This window comes from Euphorbia lathyris, chromosome 1, assembly GCF_963576675.1.
Source record: "Euphorbia lathyris chromosome 1, ddEupLath1.1, whole genome shotgun sequence".
Taxonomy (NCBI): Eukaryota; Viridiplantae; Streptophyta; class Magnoliopsida; order Malpighiales; family Euphorbiaceae; genus Euphorbia; species Euphorbia lathyris.
Window position 1 is genome coordinate 116,110,908 of NC_088910.1, and position 23,908 is coordinate 116,134,815.

The 23,908-nt window shown below is 35.4% G+C and overlaps 1 protein-coding gene across 2 annotated transcripts; it reads left to right on the plus strand.

Moving 5' to 3' along the window:
- The first annotated feature begins 1,819 nt into the window (after nucleotides 1-1,819).
- On the plus strand, nucleotides 1,820-23,031 carry LOC136210743 (protein unc-13 homolog). 2 transcript variants are annotated; one of them, XM_066002133.1, is made up of 26 exons: nucleotides 1,820-2,170; nucleotides 2,336-2,409; nucleotides 2,764-3,031; nucleotides 3,217-3,283; nucleotides 3,490-3,730; nucleotides 4,389-4,556; nucleotides 5,352-5,450; nucleotides 5,532-5,738; nucleotides 5,838-5,939; nucleotides 7,371-7,601; nucleotides 8,203-8,283; nucleotides 11,922-12,008; nucleotides 12,142-12,327; nucleotides 12,429-12,587; nucleotides 12,882-12,974; nucleotides 13,583-13,654; nucleotides 14,038-14,155; nucleotides 16,191-16,366; nucleotides 18,239-18,323; nucleotides 18,912-19,037; nucleotides 20,044-20,150; nucleotides 20,344-20,421; nucleotides 20,506-20,601; nucleotides 21,447-21,542; nucleotides 21,705-21,888; nucleotides 22,444-23,031. In XM_066002133.1, the coding sequence occupies exons 1-26, from the start codon at nucleotides 1,993-1,995 to the stop codon at nucleotides 22,611-22,613; spliced, it is 3,549 nt and encodes a 1,182-aa protein (XP_065858205.1). In that variant the 5' UTR covers nucleotides 1,820-1,992; the 3' UTR covers nucleotides 22,614-23,031. The 2 variants fall into 2 exon arrangements, with proteins under 2 accessions (XP_065858205.1, XP_065858206.1); XM_066002134.1 differs by lacking the exons at nucleotides 1,820-2,170; nucleotides 2,336-2,409 and having other exon boundaries at nucleotides 2,976-3,031; nucleotides 3,206-3,283.
- Nucleotides 23,032-23,908: the final 877 nt, after the last annotated feature.

Here is a 23,908-nt window from a genome sequence, read left to right on the forward strand (position 1 = left end):
TTGTTTATATAGATTTTATAGGATTTTTTTAAGTAGGTGTAGATTTTTTTAAGGCTTAATACATCATTTGTCCTTTGAATTTGTCTAAAAAGTTTGATTGGCTTTCTGAACTTTCAAAGTGTTTCGATAGCTCCCTAAACTTACATAAAATATTCAGTTAGCCACTTGAACTTGCGTAAAATGTAACAAATTGATCACTCAGTTGTAAAAAAGTAAGTTAAATGCGGAAGATGTATTCCACGTGTCTTAAAAAAAGTAAAACAATCAAGATCAGGGGTATTGCGGTTATAATATTAGAGAATACAAGGTTTATGGTTGAACTAAGTAATAACTTCATTCTTACTCGATTTTTTTAATTATGTAATAACATTCTAAGACATGTGGAATACATCTTTCGTATTTAACTTACTTTTTTACAACCGAACGATCGATTTATTACATTTTACGCAAGTTCAAGGGGCTAACTGAACATTTTATGCAAGTTCAAAGGCTATCGAAACACTTTGAAAGTTCAGAGAGCCAATCAAACTTTTTAGACAAATTCAGGGACAAATAATGTATTAAGCCTTTTTTAATTATATAAAATAAGTGTTGTGCTGCTGTAGCAGCTAGTTACCATGACCCCGGTGTTCCAGGTTCCTCACAATAATGACACCGGTAATTAACATACCGGTGTCAGTTACTATTATAGTAGAATTTTTTTTAACTCAGTATTCTTTTTAAAATTATCTTTAAAAAAACTTTTTTAAGGAATTATCTCATTATGATTGAAGATAAAGATTGAAAGCGATTTGAAGATAAATTATGAAGCTTGAAAGTGATTTGGAAATGGAATGGAATGGAAGTGAATCTTGAAAATGTTTGTTATATATATATTAACCGTATTTTTTTAAGGGTATTGCTATTTACCGCCCTTAAATTCCTTACTATCGCCATCTTTTGACAATTTTAGCCTTTGCATAATTTTTGATTCAAAATTTGAGAGAAAATTTTAAAATTTGGCCTAAACGGATGCGGCATCCGTTCGGCCCATGGTGGGGGCGGACGCGGCACTCCGACCGACCCATGGCAAGAACGGATGGCGCATCCGCCCCCACCATGGGCCGGGCGGATGCGCCATCCGTTCTCACCATTGGTGGGGCGGAGTGCCACGTCCGCCCCCACCATGGGCCGAACGGATGCCGCATCCATTTAGGCCAAATTTTGAATGTGCAAAATCGTAAAATTTTTAGTGACGAAAAATACTAAATCGTTCAATTTTTTTATGACGAAAAATGCAAAATTCCCCAATTTTTTGTGACAAAAAATACAAAATCGTCATGAAAAATATGTATTATTTTCATGAGTTCTTTGATAAAAAAACATAAATTTTAATGTTTCCGACTCGTAATCGTCCATTTTCGTGGTTCAGGTTGTTACACATCAATTATTTTCATAATTTCAATTATTGTTTTTCGGGTTTATGATTTTGGAGAGAGAATTTTTAGTTTTTGATCAAAATTATGAGAAGGGCAAAAAAGTCCAAATGAAGGCGGTGATAGTAATTTGAGTGCGGTATTTAGCTGCTCACATTTTGGAAAATATGTAATAAAAAAGTCTAATTTGATAGCATGTATTTAAACGAGTCTAAATATATAAATGAGGCTCTCATTGGGGAAGATTTGTAAATTTGCTTTAGGAGCTATAATATTAAATAATGCTATAATTCAAGGACAATTAATGTAATTTACCGTATTATATTATAAAAAATAAAATATATATTATTGTTTTATTTAAAAAAGAAATTATTGCTAATGATTTTCTTCAAACAAGCCAGAAATGAAGGAATCTTTATAATCTCTGGAAAAACATGTCATTGTGCCGTCTACTTTTCGCGCTCTCCGAAGTACACCTTTTTATTGACCAAATATCAGTACCTTTGCTACTTTCCGTTTCTCCTCTCCTCTCTCCCTCTCTCTCTCTCTCACTCAAGAAGATGAAATTCTAGGATAGATGGAGCAAGCAGCTCTTATCGACCGTTACCGTCGTGATCGCCGGAAGCTGTTAGAGTTTCTCTTGTCGTCTGGTTTGATCAAAGAGCTCCGAACTTCCTCTGGTTCCATCAATTCTATCTCGAATGTTAATTTCGACACACTCAGCGCCGATTATATCCTCGAGTGTGTAAAATCTGGTATAACTGTTTGAATTTCATTTTCTTCTTTACATTTCTATCTTCTTTTGAAGAAGTATGAAATTAAGAACTTCGTTTTGATGCTAGAATTTTTGAACTACGTTTCTTCAACAGTTGCAGTTAGCTGAAGCTGACTTTGCTAGTTTTGTCGTTTCCGTTTTTCAGGTGGAATTATCGATGTTACTGAAGCTACTGATAAGTATTTGGACGAATCTGCTTATCCTGTTACGTTAATGAAGGTACTCAATTAGTGAGCTATATGTTCATAATGTTACTTAAGTTATGCATATAACACAAGTTGTGAAGATGATGGAACCTGAATTGCAATTTAGAAGTGAGGTCTTAGTTGTCATTGGTTAATTGTAAAATATTAAATATGTTAGCCTTGAAATAAGTTGGTGTGGTTTGGCTATTTAACTGTATATAAATTATATATCTGGGGGAGTTTGAAAGTTAAAGAAGAATTTGGCATGGCATGGAATTAAAGACAGATGTCTGTGACTTCTGCTAGAATATATGTTTGTTGAAGGTTTGAGCATAGCTTTATCTGTTACTTGTTGCAATATAACTAGTTTCTGACCTCCTATATGCAGAGGGGTTCACTTGCAAGGGATTCCTATTTTCTGGTATCTGATCCAGATGTAGCTGGATCTCCTCCTAGGCGTGTGCCTCCTCCAATTAGGTTGAACCAAACCAACAATGCAACACCATCGTTTAGCAAGAAGGATTTCTTATGTGTTGAAGATCCCGTCATATTTGCTGATAACCGTAGTCCTAGATATAAAGTAGCAACAGATACACATACGAGGCCTTCAGGAAATCCAGAAATTCCTATTCTTGGTCTACCTGGCCTGAACACAGGTATTGGTTGGTAACATACATTTCTACTCATACGAATATGTTGCAATGAAACTCAACGAATTTAGATTGGACAGTGGATCCATATGTTTTTGTACCTTTTCATTCGGTGAAATTTTTTCTTTCGCACAGCATTGGGATTTCTATCCTTTTGAGTAAATTGATACATAACTTCAGGGTTTTTGAAGGATTATCTGATGATGACTTGCGGGAATCAGCCTATGAGTTATTGCTTGCATCTGTACTTATGTCTAGGTAAATTCTCTCTCTGTGTGTCTGCCAGTGAACACTTCCCTGTTATGCATGCTCATCCGCAATGGTGCATACTTGTGGTGTGTGCACATATAATTCTGGCATGTTTGCATATCTCTATGCTTATCTACACCTTTCTTATCTGATGTGAAGTTGGTGATTTTCTTTTCTTTTGCTTGATTTCTGATCTGAAATTCTATGCATTTTAGGGTTGAAAGCAATTCAGAAAATGATAGAAAGACATCATCTGAGGATAGAAAGAAAGAAAAGTCTCCCAAGTTTTTGTCTGGGTTGAAAAGTAAAAAAGACAAAATGCTTTCACAATCTCAGTCTTTAAGAAGACAGTCATCTCAGTCCATGGGAAGACAGTCATCTCAGTCCGGGAGACAGTCATCTCAGTCCGCGGGGAGACATTCAGAGCTCATAGAGATTTTTCGTGTTCAGATGCAGGCAAGCTATACTATTTCTTTCAATTCTTCTTTGACGGATATACAAATAAATGTTTCCAACTCAATGATACTATGCACCTTAATGAACTTATTCAAAGCTTTTGTCAGATTCTGTATTGTAACAGTTGCCTTGTGCCATAATTGCATACCTAAGTTTTTTAATGAACTTCCTAAACATCAACATATTACATGAAATTTGCTACTGCAATTAGATGTGATCTGAAAACATTCTCCTTTGATTAAGGAAGTAATCTTAAAGATTTTTTTCTTGAATTTGGTGCCAGATTCACTAGTCAAAAGAAAAGATTTGCAGTATATTTTTTTGTGTTATTGTTGTTTCATTTTGAGTATGAATTATTATGCTTTAAGCTGCGTGAGTTGAGGTGCTTAGTCATTGGACATACTCATAGGTTGTATTGGCAAATACGTTCTTGCTTTTTGTCCCATGAATCTTCCTTATTGGGAATTCAAGGCAAACAACACAATATACATATATATATATATAGGTACAAAGTATGCACTAATGAGTGTTTTATAAATAATTATGCTCTATTCAATACTTGGCCATGGTTTTCTAATGCTCAGTGAAAAATTGTTGTCATTGCTTAATTGGTTAGCGGTTGTTTTCCAATGCAAAATAAGTCGTATTTCTTTGCTAGATTTCAGAAGCAATGGATGCTTCCATTAGACGGAATTTGATGCAGTTGGCTGCTAGGAGAGTGCATGGACAAGTAGACCATCCCCATATCTCACTGGGGCAGTTGAATGGAATCTTCAGGTCTGATTTTCATAATGAAAAATCATACATGCAATGGAAGAATAGGCAGGTAACTATCAAATTTATATGTTGATTCTCTTTACTTATCTGTATAGAGTTGCTTAAACATGTTTGAGCATGGTTTATAAATATGGTATAAAGGATGTGACTCACCATTGGTAAGTCGGTTTTCTTTTCCTGTAGTTTAAATGAATATAGTGAATAATTTAATCCATCTACCAAAAAGAACATAACTGATATCATTCATGCATGAATTGTATAACATTAGTTATCTTATCTCCATTGTGGTTATGAAGTTTTGTAGTTGTCTAGGTTAATATAAAAAATGTTGCTATTCATTTTCTACTTTTGATAGGGCTTCCACATGAAAATCTTAGATGGTAAAACATTTTGCCTTTCGGAGATGGGGACTTAAGTATGGCTTGGGACATGACTGTTTAGGAAGACATTGGTAACATGCTGGGCCACCCCTTTCAATCTTGCCTTTGAGCATACTGTCTGAGCTTGGACTAAACTGATATATTTTCCCTTTGTTATATAAATTTGGAAATGTCTTCTTGTTCTGGTCTATATCTCAGACCCTTAGCCTCCTGTAGTATGATGTTGAGGTGGATTCTGACTTATCTCTGGTAAAAGACTGCTCAGCTTTATTATTATTCGGGTCCAATGACACAAGGTATTGTCAAATTATCAACAGCGTCTCACTGAATGCTTTTTATGTCTTTTGCATGGTCTCTTAACTGTTCCCAAAACATAATACTGTGCATGTCATTTAATTTGATAAAAAAAATCTGAAGGTTTGAAAGCTCTGAATGTGATGTTTTATTTGCAATCATTTTTGCAGGCCAATATATTGGAAGAATTTCTTTGTTTTTCTGTTAATGCCATGATAGATAAACATCTAACTGTCAGAAGTGACATTGCAAAGATTAGAGATGAGAAGGTATTGTGAATTCGTAACTAGTAACTGAAAATAGGCTAAAATATCCGCACCCTTTCATGTGTGGATTTCTGGATGCTGCAGTGGGATACTATAATGTCGCCTTCTGAGCGTGTTGCAGTTCTAGCATCTATTAGACAAGTCGCTGTGAATTCATCATCTTTGCCTGGGCAATTTGGCATCCAAGGTGAAACCAATTATTGGACTTCTAGCTATCACATGAACATTAGACTTTATCAGAAATTACTATTTTCTGTATTTGACCTTCTTGACGAAGGCCAACTCATAAAGGTAAATTCTTGTCTTAATATGGTTGAGCAAATCATTGTTGTATTATTGTGGCCTACACTGCTTTTAGTTAATGCTCTCTTGGTGCTTCACTTTTGGCAGGAAGCTGATGAGATCTTGTCACTAATAAAATTGACGTGGTCTACTTTAGGCATCACTAAAAAAGTGCATGATGCATTGTATGGGTGGGTCCTTTTTCAACAGGTACATCATAACTAATACTGCACAAGGCTTAACAATATAAATACAATGTCTTTTATGTAGTTCTTTCTATGACTTGGCTTTTGAATCATGATTGTATTTCGTTGGAAAGCTTGAATATTTTGGGAAGGTTTTGCAAAAGAATAGTTAACGATCATAATAAGGCATGGAAAAACAAGATTCTGGATTGCTTAAAGTGTGTATATTTTGGCATGGTGAGCAGTGTGGTTTCTTCCCTTTGTCCTTTTATATGTTTCAGTTTCTTGGGCATCACAATTAATGTTACATCATATTGAGTTAATAAGATCGAAAAAAAAGAACATATACTAGAATAGTGAATAATCTGATAGTTGAAGAAAGATAGTCCATGAACCTGCATAGGTTGGTATTTGTAATCTCACAATTAATCATACTCAATTTTAAAAAGTAGGACCATTATGCGGGAAGCAACTCTTGGATTGTATAGAAGTGCAATAAAGACTATAAAATGAGAAATAAAATACTTTTAGTCATGTGAAGTTTGAAATTGTTAAGACATTGTCACATTATTTCATCGAAATAAGTAACCTTGTAACTTAAAGAAACATTAGAGATGAAGGCTCACTGTGAAATTTCTTAGGACCGTTTAAGCTCCCAGTTAGGATTCTTATCATTAGATATCCGCTATATCAAGTCTTGGCACTAGGAAAAGCTTTGCGTACTGTTGATATGCCTCTGGCTCTAATGGCCACTCCGGTACTTGAATCTTCACCATTATGAGTCATAGAATCTTCTCCATTAATGTAGTCTGGTTCAGTGCAGAGGGAAACATTTTTAGACCGAACTGTAAAATTATGGTTTCTAGGGTTTTACTCAAACTACACTTGTATCTAAAAGAAATCAAATGAAACTGAACTGAAATATTAAAGTTCTGCCTGGTTTTTAAAACCTTTAAGATAGAAATGTTAAAAATTATACATAACTATTTCTGTAAGAAGTACCATTTAAATGTATTTTGACATTAATATTAATATGTCAGTAGTAAAATTCTTCACAATGGTGATGTATATTATGCTAATTGCTGGAAGAATGCATAATGTGAAGCTTATAAAACGATGATATGAATTATCAAGGAAGTAGAACTTCTTGCATTAGTACAGTAAATAGAAAGAAATTTTATGTAGTTTCATTGAGCAGCTCTAGTTAACTATGCTATTTATTTTCATGTTTAATAGCCCACAATATTAAGCAATCATTCAAACTAAGAGTTTTTAACAGGAGATGCATCAGTCTTTTTTCCTTTTTGAAAAAATATTTATGCTATAGATATTATATTTTATTCTTCTCTAGTCTTCTTAATGCAAGTTATCTTAGTACTTGTATAGCTGTATGATAAATGTGCTTAACCACTTTGATGACTTAACATGACCATTTAGCATCTTTTCTTTGTTGAAGTTTGTGGAGACTGCTGAAGAGGCACTTTTAGAGAAGGCAGTTCTTGAGCTGCAGAAAGTTTTATGTGTTGAAGAAGCTGATGGGAAGGAGGAGGATTACATTAATACCATAATATGCTCAAGGCAATGTGATGGGCATGAACAAAAGTTAAATGTGGTGTCAGCTATCTGCCTCTCAATAAGGATTTGGTGTGATAGTACGCTACAAGATTACCATCTACACTATGATCAGGTCATTTGCTAATCTCCTTTTTTTTACATTATCCTGAAAAAGTGACTGCTCAAATATTGTTTGAGCTGTTGATATTTGTGATGAATTGCCTATTATCTAGGGTTGCATATCTTGCAAGATTACCAAATGCATATTTTGGTTTTCCACATATCTGGTATTAACCAATTCATCTCTTTGTCAATTGATCTCCAAAAATTGCTTGCCATGTTGATTACTGCATATTTCCACTTCACTTTCACTATTGCAAAATGTCACATGCATATTACTGGAAGTGCTTCTTCATCACCCCGAATAATGTTATGTGATGCATACACGAGGTAGGTTATTGTTATTTTCCCTAGGGCTGATTCATTTTAGTCATAGAGAAGCAAAAGTATAAACAAAATAATATTTCACGTCTTGTCACCTGCTTCAGTAACTTCAAAAACGTGTTTCTATTCTTTCAAACACACAAGGAGAGAGTTCATTCTTTTTCCTGGCTGATGCAATAAGCTAGTTTTCCCATAATAAATTTCTTATATTTGTCAAGTTCCTAATCTTGCAAAATTTGTTTATATTTCTGAGGAATTTCTTCCTAATTATGAGACTGTCTTTCTTTCAGAAACCTTCTTGTTTCAGAACAATGATGGCCCTGCTGTCAGTAGTTGGATTCTGCACTTCTGTTGATTGTGGTAAAATTAAGGTTGGATCTTGCTGGAGTTGAAATTAAGTGCATTCACACTTCTTTTCCTAACATGCTTTAGATATTCGAGAAGTTGATTATTGTCACATATTAATATGAAGTGGACCTTTACCTATCAGCTTGAGTTTTTAGTTCAATTGGTTCCATTCCATGACATGGTATCAGAGCCAGTTTGACCGAGTGGTCTAGGGTTCGATTCCTGGAAGCCCCATTTGTTGATTAAATTGCAGGACATGGTAATATGGGCCTGTGTTGTGGGTGTGTCAGATATTAATATGAAGTGGACCTTTAACTATCAGCTTGAGCTTTTAGTTCAATTGGTTCCATGACAATTATGAATCCAAATTGGTATACTTTTTTGCTCATTCATTCGCTTCTAGTACTTTATTGATGCTAATAACTTTTGTCTTTTTCTGGTTGGAACTAATAACTTTTTTTAGTTGCTACTGTTTCAGACCGTTTGCAATGTTTAATAGATGATACAAACTTAACTATCAAACAAGCATGGCTTTTCTTAATGATCTGTGACTGGGGTTTAGGAGGAAAAAGTACGGATTCTTATGTTGAATTTCGGTTTGAATTCGCTGTGTTTCTTTAATGGGATAGGTGGCTCAAGTAACTATCCTTATTTTAATTTGCTAGGCATGGATGTGGCCTTATTTATGTCTTAATTTGGAAAAGTTAATACATCATGTATTATAAAGTTTTTGGTAGATTTTCAGAGTACTGTTCAGTCTCTTCTCTGGAACCTATAGTCATCTACCAGTACAAGTCTCATAACATAGAAACTCCATTGACAGGATGCTTCCTTTCTGATTGGGGAGACAAGAAAGGAATAAGAAGAGAAGGGGAAGAATGCAAAGAAGATAAAATTATTCTCCTCTCTCTTGTTTTGGATGTGGAAGGAGGACAAGAAAGTTGTCTATGTTGTGATAACCATTTTACCCACTTAAGTTGTTAGAGAGGGAAATATGAAGATGGGACAAAGTTGTAAGTTACAAGCTGTCCTCCTACTGTCCCCTATTGGGAGCCTCACAGATTATTACCTACCTGTATCTTCCACTCTAGTTTCTTTCTGTTTCTGAACATGAAGTGAAGAGGATGAAAAATAGCCAAACCCTCAGTCCACTCCAAGTATTGTACTTTTCCAATCATGTCCTTGGTTATGTGAATTTTTCTTTAATGGGAAAATGTGCAAAAATACCCCTAACGTTGGCAGTCAAGAGCAATTTTACCCCTAACTTTGGTAAGTTGGATCAATTTCGGACATTATTATAAAACACATATATTTCGTTCTTTATTCTGTACCAATTGAATTTGCATAAGAGTTCGTTTAAAAAAAAGATTTCATATTTTCTGTGATTTAATAATAGAATTGGAGATTAATATTTATAAATTCCGCGAAATATTTTAAACTTTTTTTTTTGTCCAACTCGTACAGGTACAATAGACAATATGTTTTTTTAAGTTCTTTTTTTCACGTCAAATAATATGTTTATGATCCGTTATTAATGAGTGATAAAATGATTCACATTGTGAAGTGTAGATGACAAGATTCATGACCGAAAAGACAGTTTGATGAATTATTTCTCAAATTGACTCAACTTGATAACATTAGGGGTAAAATTGCTCTTGACTGCCAATGTTAGGGGTAAAATTGCACCATTTTAGACGTTAAGGGTAAAATTGCTAAGTGTAAACCTTAGGTTTTTTTTGCACATTATCCCTTCTTTAATGTTCTAAACATTCTTTCAAAATGCACTTCATCCGCTTAATAGTCATGCAAGTTAAATTCTTTTAGAAAAGAATCCCCACCCAACGTCAGATCCTGCTTCTTTGCCATGCAAGTTTTCTGAATCAAAGAAGTAGATATCAAATGGGTTTTAAGTTCATGAACAGACAATTCACTTTCTTGATGTTATCAATTAGGCATATATGGCATGGGAGTGCTATACCATTGCTGATGTAGATCATGTCTTAATGAATCCTTTTATACTGTTGTTGGCTAGGAGGTTGCTTCTTGCTGGTTGGTTGTTTCGTGGTTGTAAATTTGTAGAAATGGTTTTCTCATAGTAGGAAGGTTGATGCTTAAAGATCATCTAGAGGCAGGTGCAATTTTTATTTATTATTTTTTTCTCTTTTTGTTACTATTGGGGCCAATTAATTTATCAACTTAGAATTTCGTCGTCTTAATATGATAGAGAATGACATAGCGCATTATTAGGAATGTTCTGGAAGGATGAATTGTATTGGATAGGAGTATTTGTGGTACAAGTCTTTAGTATATATGTTAGTGTTATAGAAGGGAGAGGGGATCAAGATTTTAGGTTGTTTATTGGCTGCTATTGCAGTGGTTCTACTTAATAGAGAGGGAGATTTTTCCTATAGGGATTAGATTTGAGTTTCTAACATTGGTCCGACCTGCCGGATGTCTAAGACCACAGGTAATATGGGTCCACAGATCCAAAAAAAGTTGTATGCTACGAATGCAAGATTAGAAGAAGTTGAAAGGCGTCTTACTGATATAGGAAATCAACTTACCAATTTGACTCAGACCATGGAAGCGATGCAACGGTCCATGGACGAATTTCGAGCTCAGTTTGATAGCTGGTTCTATAACACTAACTTATTAAGAATGTTCTGGAAGGGTGAATTGTATTGAATATGGGTATTTGTGGTATAAGTCTTTAGTATATAAGTTAGTGTTATAGAAGGGAAAGGGGATCAAGACTATAGAAGTAAGTCTTTAGTATATAAGTTAGTATAAAATCTTGATCCCTTTTCCACCCTTACATCTCTTTCCCATTTAACAAAATCGAATTCCATCTCCAGCTCTTTCTCTTGTTTACTGAACCAGCTATCAAACTGAGCTCGAAATTGGTCCATGGACCGTTGCATCGCTTTCATGGTCTGAGTCAAGTTGGTAAGTTGATTTCTTATATCAGCAAGACACCTTTCAACTCCTTACAATCTTGCATCCGTAGCATCAAACTTTTCTTGGATATGTGGATTTATATCACCGGTCGTTTTAGACATCCGATATGATAGCACTCAAATGGCAAACAACTCAGAAAAAAGGACTTTTATTTTTTTATAATGATATTCACTTATTCATGCACCTGATTGGAAAAGCTAAGAAAATAACAGAGGAAGATAAAGATAAATAGGAAAGAAAAGATATGAACAACAACCAAATCCTGCAATCTGATCCTACTGCATAATTGCTAAAAAACCAACTTTCTCTAGTTATACCTGACACATTTAATAAACCACTTTCCCCTCTCACTCACCCTTCCCAAAGCATTTCTAGCTCCCCTCAGCATTCTCATCCATGTGTCCCTTTCCTCTTTCTAGAATGGACCCTCCATAACCTTTGCCCATGGGAAAGTTTATCCAACGAGTGACCCTTGCTACTACATTCTCTATTAGTATCACAGTTTTGTATGTATGTATGACTATGTGTAATGAGAGAGATATACATCCTATAAGTTATTTTTTCTTTTTCCTTTCTTTCTTTTCTTTTGGGGTATTTCATTGGGTTTCTGATTATATTCAGATTCTAGTTTTCTTGTTCTTGTGTAGAGTATCAGAGCTAACCTCAGCTCTATTTTTATGCCAAATTGTTGTTGCATATGTAGTTATCAAAATCACCCACTTCAAATGATCAGATTTCTAGCAAGCTTAAATCTTGTGTCAGGACTTCCATTGAGGAGGCATACAGGCGGGTGAGTCCCATAAAATTATACTTATATTATATTGTCTCATAAGGTTGTACTCTGTTATAACATAATTGAGTTTACATGTATGGTTCTCTATATACCTTATTTCAAGTGATATATTTATGATCTATGATGTTAGGTTGCAAGGAAAATAGATCTTGAGTCTAAAGTACAAGGGATGCATCCATTGGAAGTGCTTGCAAAGGAACTAAAGTTGATTGCTGAAAGAGAGTTCAATGTCTTCTGGCCAGTGTTATGTCAATGGTGTCCTCAAGCCCTGATGATATCAACTGTGCTATTGCACCAATTTTATGGGGAAAGACTGGTTTGTGTTTCTTATTTTGTTAAAATTAACTTAGTATTTTGCAGATGGTATATGTTGATCAAGTTTCTGATGCATATTCTTCTCTTGTTGTCAATATGCAGAAGCCTTTCCTTGAAGGAGTATCAGCTCTTTCTGAAGAGGTTAGGTTAGTTCTTCCTGGTGCTGAGATGTTGGACCGTTACTTGACTCAGCTACATAGTCTCGCTGTAGAAGCAAATGGGTTAATTCACCCTATCAATCAAAAATTGGATCATTATCTGGTTAGAAGCCGTTTAGTCCATTACTTTTGAAAGATTCATTGAATGGCTTGGTATCTCCATAATCAGTTTCTTCGTTTTATTTTGTTATATGCTGACTTCTTGATAACAATTAAATGACAACAATTCTTTTTCTTCAGCTACTTGTTAGCATATTTAAATCTAATAGTCTCTTTTTCTTCAGCTACTTCTTTTTCTTACCTTGGCTGCTAGTCTCTTTTTCATTTGGGTGGGAGTATAATGCTTATCGCATTTCGCTGCTATCAATGCTATTTGACAGATATTTTTTATGTGCAGATTGGAGAAGTTTCTAAACCCCTCATTCTTGATTGGGTTATATCTCAGCATGCTCATATCTTGGAATGGACTGGCCGTGCTTCTGATATTGAGGTTAGTTTCAGATTGCATGTACCGATGTTACCAAATCTAAATCTGTTCCCAAAGCAAGTGATTCTAAAACCACAAGGAGCAGAAGAGAGTAGGAGAAAACAAAACAACCAAATTATTCATTTCAATCAATTTCAGGCTGATTCGTGTACAGCTGCAATTCTTTTGGCAGCAGAGCATGATGTCAATCCTTATATCATGGTGCATGTGTCTATAACAATGTTATTGACCCAAAAGTATATTGCAACATACTTGAAGATCTTTTAGGTTTGTGGATGAGGGAAGAATAAGTTGGTTTACTCATCATCAGCATCTTTTCAAAAAACATTGTGAATGACCCTGAAATTAAATTTGTAACATACCCTGTAATACACTAGGAATACATGGGATACCATGTAGAGTAAGAGACTACATTGATATATTTTATTTAAGAGCAATACACATATATATACAAGGTTCTCCTTCAATCAAGGAGACAAACTGACCCTACTAGCAGCTCTAGCAGCCCTACAGCAGCCTTAGGCATGCTATTCATTAATTACATCGACTTATTTTGTAACAAAATTGAAGGAAGAGCAATTTAATCAAACCTTTTTCATGGGCATGTGCAGGATTGGGAGCCTTTGTCCTTTCATCAGCGTCAGGCGGCATCTGTAGTTGAAGTTTTTAGGATAGTGGAGGAGGTACATAATCTTCCAAGAGAGTTTTACTGAAATATTTCTGTCACGATAACAATTTTATAGTGTGTCATTGTATATCTCGTTTTTTTATAGTCTAGATAAAGACTACTTTGTAAAGAATTGCACTTTTTTGGTATTCCTCCATTCTCACTACGAAGCTTATGTTTCATCATAGTGCAGATTTTTTTTCTTTGCCTGCATGTGGGTCATTCAGTGAAGTGTTGAAAGTAGAATTTATATTCACATCATCGTACATGCACCTAAATGCTTACCGTTTTCTGCATGGAATTTTCTAAATAAGTTTGTATTGGAGTATTTAAGTGTATATTTACATACCCTGACTTTTGATTAGATATGTTTTCTCATCTATCCAATTTAACTTGCAGACTGTGGATCAGTTCTTTGGATTGAATCTCCCTATGGATATTACTCATCTACAAGCTCTGTTATCTATAATTTTCCACAGCATGGATGCATATTTGTTGAAAATGCTCAACCAGTTAGGTATTGTTGTTCTGCACGTATTTTGGTCCTCTTTTTGTTTTTTCTTTTCTTTTCTTTTGAGAATGCAAAATTAGTCAAACAAGCAAATGAAATTCTACATGTATATATACTTTATTTAATTTATTTTTTCTTTCCATTCTGCGGAGAATTCAAAAGGGTGAAGTCAAAATGGCATTAAGTAAGATGAAGTTGAAGAAAACAGTAGGACCTGATGGCATCCCTATTGAGATCTGGAGATGTTTGGGAGAAAGAGGAATCGAATGGTTGACGACGTTCTTCAACAAAATTTGGAGAAACAATAAGATGCCATCAGAATGGAGGAAAAGTATCTTAATCCCTTTGTATAAGAACAAAGGCGATGTCCAAGATTGTGCCAACTATCGGGGAATCAAATTAATGAGTCACACTATGAAACTTTGGGAGCGAGTGATCGAACAAAGGCTAAGGAGGACGGTGAAGATCTCGGAAAACCAGTTTGGCTTTATGCCGGGAAGATCAACTATGGAAGCCATCCATATAATGAGACAATTAATGGAGCACTATCGAAATAAGAAGAAAGACTTGCATATGGTTTTCATTGACTTGGAGAAAGCATATGATAAGGTACCAAGGGAAGTACTTTGGTGGGCCTTGATAAGGAAAGGCATTTCGCGGAAATATATTGACATCATAAAGGACATGTATGAGGGAGTATGCACGAGTGTACGTACTAGTGTTGGGAAGACTGAAGAGTTTCCTATTACGATTGGAGTGCATCAAGGTTCCGCACTAAGCCCATTTCTTTTTGCCATCGTTATGGATGAACTAACAAGTTCACTTCAAGATGGTATACCATGGTGCATGCTGTTTGCAGATGATATTGTGTTGGTTGAGGAGACGAAAGAAGGAGTGGAGATGAAGTTGGAACTATGGAGGCAAACTCTAGAATCTAGAGGCTTTAAGTTGAGTCGAAGTAAGACAGAATATTTGGAGTGTAAGTTTAGCGGCCGTAGGAGTAGGGAGGCAGGGACAATCATCCTAGATGGGAGAGTTGTTCAGGCCTCGGATTGCTTCCGGTATTTAGGATCTATTATCCAAACGGATGGAGAAGTAGATGGTGATGTTGCTCATAGGATTAAAGCTGGTTGGTCGAAGTGGAAGAGTGCTACGGGTTTCCTTTGTGATCCCGGCATGCCTAATAGATTGAAGGGAAAATTCTACCGGACGGCAATTAGACCAGCATTGTTATATGGTACGGAGTGTTGGGCAGTGAAACACTGCCACATCCATAAGATGTCGGTGGCGGAGATGCGTATGTTGAGATGGATGTGTGGTCACACGAGAAAGGACCGGGTGCGTAATGAAATAATTAGGACAAAAGTAGGGGTCACATCTATTGAGAATAAAATGAGAGAAAACCGACTAAGGTGGTTTGGCCATGTGAGACGTAGAGCGCTTGATGCGCCGGTTAGGAGAACCGAAGAGTGGCAAAGGGATGTAGTGGTGAGGGGTAGGGGAAGACCTAAGCAAACTTGGAGGAGGGTGATCGAGAGTGATATGAGTTTATTGGGAATTGAGGAAAATATGGTAGTGGATAGGACGGAGTGGAGGGAGCGAATCTGTGTCGCTGACACGACTTGATTTTCACGGTTTTATATGATGGTTCATGTTAGCCGACCCCGAATCATTTCGGGACTAAGGCTTTGTTGTTGTTGTTGTTGTTCCATTCTATTTCCTTGAAAGTGAGTTTTTTAGTCTACTATTGACTCCTCCCCGAACCCTCGCTTAGCGGGGATGCGTAGTGCACCGGGCCGCCCTCTATTGACTCCGAAATGTCTCTCTTTTGTCATAATATCTTTTTCTCATAAAGAGTCATAAATTATCATATTTCTGGAATTATTCTCTCTTGCTTTAGAAAAAAAAATTTGGGAATAGTTTTTCAAATGTCCTGAAATTTGATTGCAAATGATGGAAATAGGAATATTAACTGATGTTATTTTGAATTCTGATCTTAGTTCATTGCAAGATATTTATTGAAAAATGTATAATATTGCAGTTGAGAAGCGTCATCTCTATCCATCTGCTTCCCCTTTAACTCGCTATACTGAGACTACAATTCCTGTAATTAAGAAGAGGCTGCTGGCTTACTCACCGTTATTGGATGACAATGTGAATTATAAGCTCAAAGATTTGACAATACCAAAACTTTGCATCAGGCTGAATACTCTTCAAGTAAGTACTTTTAATAGAAAATGTTAGTTAAAATATATAAAGAGCGGCCCGGTGCACTACGCGTCCCCGCTAAGCGAGGGTCTGGGGAGGGGTCCCACCACAAGGGTGTATTGGGGGCAAGCCTTCCCCTGCCTCTTTTTTGGCAAGAGGCCGCTCCTAAGACTCTAACACGTGACCTCTCGGTCACTGGACAACAGCGTTTACTGTTGCGCCAAGGCTCGCCCTCGGTTAAAATATATACTTGAAGTAAATTATTAACGGCCACTCCATTTATATTATTTTCATTGTAGTAAAGTTAAAATAAAAATTGTATTGTACTTAATGAGTGTTTTTGGACATTAGAGTACTTTCACCCAATTCATTGAGATTCATGCAACTCTTCTAGGTGTATAAGTTAGTGTTACAACACAAAATTATATAAATACTCGTCCTTCTCGTTGGAATAAATAGTCATCAGCTCTTACTATTTAGCATCTTGCTTATCCTCTTTTGTTGAACCACTGCTGTATTTTGTTTTGTACGGATTCTTATAATATAAGCATGCCTTTTCTCCCCATAATAACACTCAGAACCTATGTCTAAAGTTTGTAAAGGTTTAATTGGCACAATGTTGAATTGAATGTCATCTTTCTAATTGAAATTTTCAAATGTCTGTTCCCTCTCTTAGCTTTGTAGTTCCTTTTCATGACTAGCAGCATTATCAATGGAAGTAAATTTCTTACCTTCGAACTCAATTAGAATGTTATAATTAAGCCCATAAAATTACCTAATAATGCATTGATGGGGTTCTTCTTCAATATCACATCAAGCAACTAGTTTCTAAAATATACAAGTATCAAATCAACATTGCTAATGCATTGGGTAAGAGCACACGTTTTCTTTTAGTACAGTTGACTTTTGTTATACATAGGAAAAGACCTTTTTCCTCTTTTGTTTCTCTTAACAACGAACAGTTATTCACTGGCATTCATAGAATAATGTAAGAGTGGCCTTTCAAATAAGAGCCATACTCGTTCTCTGCATTTTTTAGATTCAAGCAAGGTGGACTTATGCTCAAGAGCTTCTTTTTCCTAAAGCAGCAACTTCTTTTTCTTTCTCTCAACATCCGTTTTTGGTTTTTGCTTTACAATTGCAGTAACTAGAGACTTCTCTGAGGTCTTTCTTTTTTTAACTCTAAATTCTCAATGCAACTAAAGTAAATGCAGCTGTGACTACAGAAGTTGCACAGGTACCAAGTAGACCCTAAATTTTTAGAATTCCGAGGCTGAAAATAGTTTTATTTAAAATGCCCCGAAGACTACAATCACTGACATAAAATCCTAAAATTGCTAAACAGTCGTACCAGTATTATTTTTTACGAAGAAAATGATTTACTTTTTGATTTTCCTCCCAGTAAAAAAGAAAAGGAAAGTAATTTAGAGAATCTTCTTCCCGTTGATGACCAGAATTAGGTTAGGGACTTGGGCTGTAAATTACATCTCTTGGATCGAGTCGAGATGCATATATGTAAATTCTGTGGATTTATATTGCAGAGTTATAAAAAAAAACTGCAAATTAATCCGGCAAGTTGTTTGTGAACTCAAAACAAAGAGGGATATACCTTAACTCGGAAGGCTGAGGTTTGTTTCAGAGAGTAATTTCGACCAATTATCTACACTGTTCAAAACCAGTCCAGACTTTCCAAATACTTAGGCTTGGCTCAGGGTTGGTCATGCTAACTCTATCATGTATTGGGCATGAGAATGTGTACCTTCATACAAGCTAATTTGCTGTCCTGCAATGCATAAGTTAACTAGCATTAAAATGTTGTGGGTTTATTGTATAAAAAGTCTGAACAGGAGTTATTTATATGTCTTACTTTTTATCATTCAGTATATACAGAAACAAATTGGCATACTAGAAGATGGGATCAGGAAATCTTGGGCAATGGTCCAGTCATCTCATAGCCAAAAATTGAGTAAGTTCGATTGATGAACCTGAAAGCTTGGGTCAATGATCTCCCTAACTTTACAGATGCAAGTGCTTCTTTTTAATATCTTATTCAGTTTGTTTGGTCTTCGTGTTAAGAGAAAAGTTATTTTCCAAATGAGTCTTTGTGTTGAATTGGATTAAGAGTTTCTCTAATTTAAATTAGCAAGTGGAATGGTTTATAAATGGCAAAGGTTCTATTGACATAGGCAACTAGGAGCTATGTTAATTTTTATGTGAACAAGCCAACCATTTCTTTCCTTGTAAAAGTGCTAGAGTGAAATTACCTGTGGAAGTTGTACCAATTGATGGCAACCCATCTCTGTCAGAAGAAGATTGTATTAGCTATTTGAGTCGAGTCGAAAAGTATAAAGTTCATATTTTATTTCTGTGAACTGCTAGATCAGCTCCTATCTGTAGATACATACTGTGATCATCTTTCTTTTCTTTTTTTTTTTTTTTTTTTTTTTTTGTTGGTTACAATTCCTTACTTTTCTGGAAATATATCCTCTTTTCTGATTCTATTTTGACGAATGCTTGTCTTATATATAACATGCATGTTTAATCCAAAAAAAAGATGAGCCCCTTGAAACAAGCAGTTTGTTAACATGTAATGAGACTATTGATGCACTATTCTCAACCACGTTTAGCATCATCAAGGAAACTGCAACAGGTGCAATCAACAAGATTTGTGACTTCACTGGTATGTGTGTAATCTATTAGTGAATCATAGAGTTTTCCTTTAAAATGCTTCCTTTTTTTGGTGTGTCTCTTTTAAATATATTACCGCATAAAGAAGTTTGTATAATTCGTAATGTTGAATCCGATTGAAATGCTGTCTAGTTAGTTTGAGGCTTTTCTTTATTTTCACCCTTGCTGATCCAAATATCAGAAAGTAACAGAAACAAGCGTATTTGATCTATCTATTCCTTCATTCATTTATTCAAGTCAATGTCCTAATCAACAGTTAAATGTATATGTGATCGTCCATATAACTTTGGTTTCATTGATACTGGCTGAAGTTCCTTCTGTCTATTTATGTCTTAAAGTAGTTGTCACGGGCATATGGATTTTCATTCTGGTTTGGCAAAAATTGAAACCTTTAACCTTTTAGTTTCAAGCTTACAAAGCAAATAGAAGAAATTATTAGAATAATTATATAACCTAGCATATGAAAATGGTCTTCTACCTTGGCAAAGATTGACAATCTTGTAAACAGTGCTTTGGTTTGGATTTATTTATTGTAGGGATCATGAAAAATCCCCAGTCATTATTTGGTTTTAACATTTTGCTTTGAACCACGATCTATGTTACTGATTCAGCCTGAAGTCTAAATTTATCAAAAAAAAAATTCCTTTACATGCAGGTTTTGAGATCATATTATCCTCTTAGGCTTTGTAGTAATATATATATCCCTTCTTCAAGTGCTATATATTGTGTACTATTTTCCTTATATCTCTTGATTTAAAACAAATAAAAGAAGAGAACACATAATTTGATCCTAGAAAGAAAGATCAAATTGACTCTTCCTTTTTTTTGGAAAAAAATTCCGGGACTAAATTTCTTGCCTTAAATTAATGCAAGTTTCGTCCTTCAATATATATATATATATATATATATATGCCTTGCTGTACCTAACAATTGAATTTGCTCAGAGTTTTACATTGACAGAAATAAACTTAATATTTTTGTTGAAATGCAAATTCCAGGCGCAAGAGTTGTCTTTTGGGATCTAAGAGACAAATTCTTGTTTCATTTATATCATGGTGATGTCGAAAGCTCTCGATTGGAAAGTTTTCTGCCTCATGTGGATTCTGTAAGCCATTCAAGTAGTCTTACTTTTTCTCACATGCACACCCACACCAACACAAAATGTTGATAGTGTAAGATCTATAAGAACCTAACTCCAGGTTTCTTTGTTTGCACATGCACTTATGTCAATGAAACTGTTGAGTAATAAGTTTGCCAGTTTAGTGTCTATTTGCTTGACCTAAGATGCTCTGATGTAGGTCCTCGATCTCATATGTGGACTGATTGATGACACCCTCAGAGACCTTCTGGTGCTAAGCATATTTCGAGCATCAGTGGTATGCTCAATTAACTGTTTAATCTTGAGACCTGAGACACCTATATTTTGGAACTTTGAATCGTTAATTGATGTTTTGTTTTAGGAAGCCTATGTTTGGGTATTGTTGGATGGAGGTCCTTCCCGTGCATTTTCTGATTCAGATGTATCTATGATGGAAGATGACTTTATTATGTTGAAGGTATCACCTCTCTCTATCTCTCTCCCTCTCCTTCTTTGTGTGTGTATTTGTATGTGAAAATGTAGATAATTTTCTCTGAAAACCGAACAAGAACTTTTTCCAGGTATTATTTAACATGCTGCTTCTTGCTAAATAGTTGTGCCTTTCACAAGCTAGATGGTGTAGCTTACCTAATTTTCCATGTCTGTGCTTGCTTCCCTAACCTTAATTGAGCTTGAGCGGTTAGCCTGATATTTAATCGAGATAAGTGAGTTGGTGATGCAATAAAATGTGGCCTAATTGGAGGTGAAGACCTCGTGTTTGCCACAAGAATACACACGTGGATAAAAGGGCGGCCCGGTGCACTACTCGTCCCCGCTAAGCGAGGGTCCGGGGAGTGGTCCCACCACAAGGGTGTATAGGGGGGCAAGCCCCTGCCGATTTTTTTTTGGCAAGTGGCCGTTCCTAAGACTCGAACCCGTGACCTCTCGGTCACACGACAACAACGTTTACCCTTGCGCCAAGGCTCGCCCTCAATACACACACGTGGATATGGAGTTAAAAAAAGAGAGGAAGATGTAAGAAGGTAAAAGAAGGTTGGTTTCCTTTTTTTTACCATGAAGAAAGGAGTCAGATCAAGACAGCTACTTGGAACAAATCAATAGTCTATGCTCAAATCAAATAGAAAATACTCCTGCAAATTTTACCAAAAAATGAAAATTTTGATAAAACTATGATTACTTGCTAATTTTTTTGTTGCTTATTTATGGCTTGTTGACTACTTGCTATCTGTTGATCAATAACCATATTCCTTTTTCTTGTAATATATTAAAAACACAATGCTTTGCTGATTTTTGTCTCTTTAGGATTTCTTCATAGCTGAGGGAGAAGGACTGCCACGTTCAGTAGTTGATCAAGAAGCTAAGTTTGCTCAGCAGATACTTGGCTTATTTTCCCTTCAGGTTTGACAATTCAAGATTGGTGTTATGATAAAGACCGTGATAACGGGGACTCTGTTTATTCCTTTTCTACCCTTAATCCCCATTATCATGTTCTCTGTCATTTTATCTTCTCATAACTGAGCATTGTGAACTCGCGATTTCAATATTGCTACCTTTTGGCAGACTGAAACAGTTATTAAAATGTTGATGAACGCAAGTGAGCATATATCTGTGGGATTGGATTCACATAAACATGGTCACATGCAATTGGAAAATGCCCACACTCTAATACGAGTCCTTTGCCACAAGAAAGACAGGGAGGCTTCCAAGTTCTTAAAAAGGCAATATGACCTTCCAATGTCTTCAGGTAATGTTTTCGTACGGATAATGGTCACATCAAGTACAATGTTTGTTGCCAACGAAGGGTGAGGTTCATTTCATTAAATTGAATTTAACACTAGCAAGATTTTGTGACATTTTAACCCAAAAAACGGTTCAAATTTTTGTAATACCTAGCTGGTATCTGATAATTCTGATGAGGCCTACTTAATTAGGAATCTTCTAGTCCTGAAAGCATCATTTACAGGGTGATGCTGGCTAGACAAATTGCTGTTTACTCAGACAGGATCTTCTTTTTCATGGTTCACTGGTCGAAAAGATGAAGTTATTAACCCTTGTGCTTACTCTACTTTTCTCCAGAACCCTTGGAGAAAGAGTTGAAAATTCTCTGTCTTTAACTTTTTGGCTGTTATGCTGGCAGCCTTATATGCCTTTATTTGCTGAATTATCATATTATACATCAGGATTTTCAAGTGTCCAGAACCGGAAGCATATGGCACCTTTAATGTTTATATTTTCTGTTGCATCCCTTTTTTTTTTTTTTATCTTTTATCTTTCATGATTTTGGTTATTTGTCTTGCAGAATATGATGACACTCCAGCTAAGGATTCAGCATTGAGATCACCTTTTATATCAGATATTCTTAAGCGAAGTTATTCAACTCATTGGACCAACGGAGGCCAAAGCAGTTTTAAATCTATTAAGAAGAAACTCCAAGAAGCAACATCTGAGATCAGGAATGTGGCTAGGTAATGGTCCTGCCAGAATGACGGTAATAATCATATTTTGCTTAGGAATCTGAATCCTAGGAACAACTTTTCTAGAACACAATGGACTTGATCTAGCAGATAGTAGAATTAGATACTGGGACAGCATCAGCACTCGGCCTCTTTTTCTTTTTTTCTTATAAATGCAAATTAGTTGATCACTTTGCCACAACCAGTTGTGTGAATCAACCAAATTCATGTTAGCAAAACCTTCATCCATTTTTAGATAGATATAGATAAGATATAGTGATTGTAGCTTATAGGTTTAGCGGCAGGAATTGTATTTGCAGTAACATTTGTTCATTATTTAGGCAAGATATGCTGATCTAGCACCTGAAATACCAGTGTTCACTGGATCAGTATTTCTTTTTCCTTTTATGATATTGATTCCTTGTATTGGGTTATAGTGTGCATCATGGAACCGTTTGAACTAAAAGGATAAGCTGATAGTTAAGGTCAAAGAATAGTTTTATTATAATTTCTGACAGTGTTGTACTTCTGTTGTACAAGTGATGCTATGATGATAAGCCTGGTCAATAGCAATATGGGAGATGTCTCATTATCCTATTTTAACCAAGGTTAAGGAAAATTAACCAAAATTAATAGATTAAAGTAGGATAATAATGCCACGTGTTATAAATTGAGTGGGAGACCGGTAAAGGGATAGGGAAATAGGGACAATAGATTTTCTTCCGGTTGGGAGGAGTTCATAAAAGAAGGATTAGTAAACAAGGAGTGTAATTAAATACTTAAGATTGAAAGGTTTATGAGGGTCATAATCCTCTACTATCCTTCAAATTGGAGGGTTTAAAAGGATCAAGGATTCATTTTACAAAGTGACCCTTGTTCAATTTCTCTAATAACTTTATCCTTCATTTTTAATTCAAATCTCACTTCTTGTTCTCTTATTTATATTATAAATTAAATAATTTTATTATTTACTATTCCATTATGAATCCTTCAAACCAAATAAAGTAAGAATCCTATATTTTTTGTCAAAAAAAAAAGTAAGGTTAATCACCTACTTTTCTATGCTTTTCATTTTTTTCCGTTCTTAATTCTTCCTTTACTAATTCCACCTAGCTCTTTATTCAATTAAAGCCTTCAGCTTAATGTGAAATTATTAATATCTTAAATCCTTCGTGACATCATAAAGTGAGATTTGGACACATTGAAATGTACATCCCTTAAAACAAGTTCAACAAGATAATATACCACTTTAATATATTACTCCATCCGTTTTTTTTTATTATATAACGTTTTAGACATTTTAATTTGTTG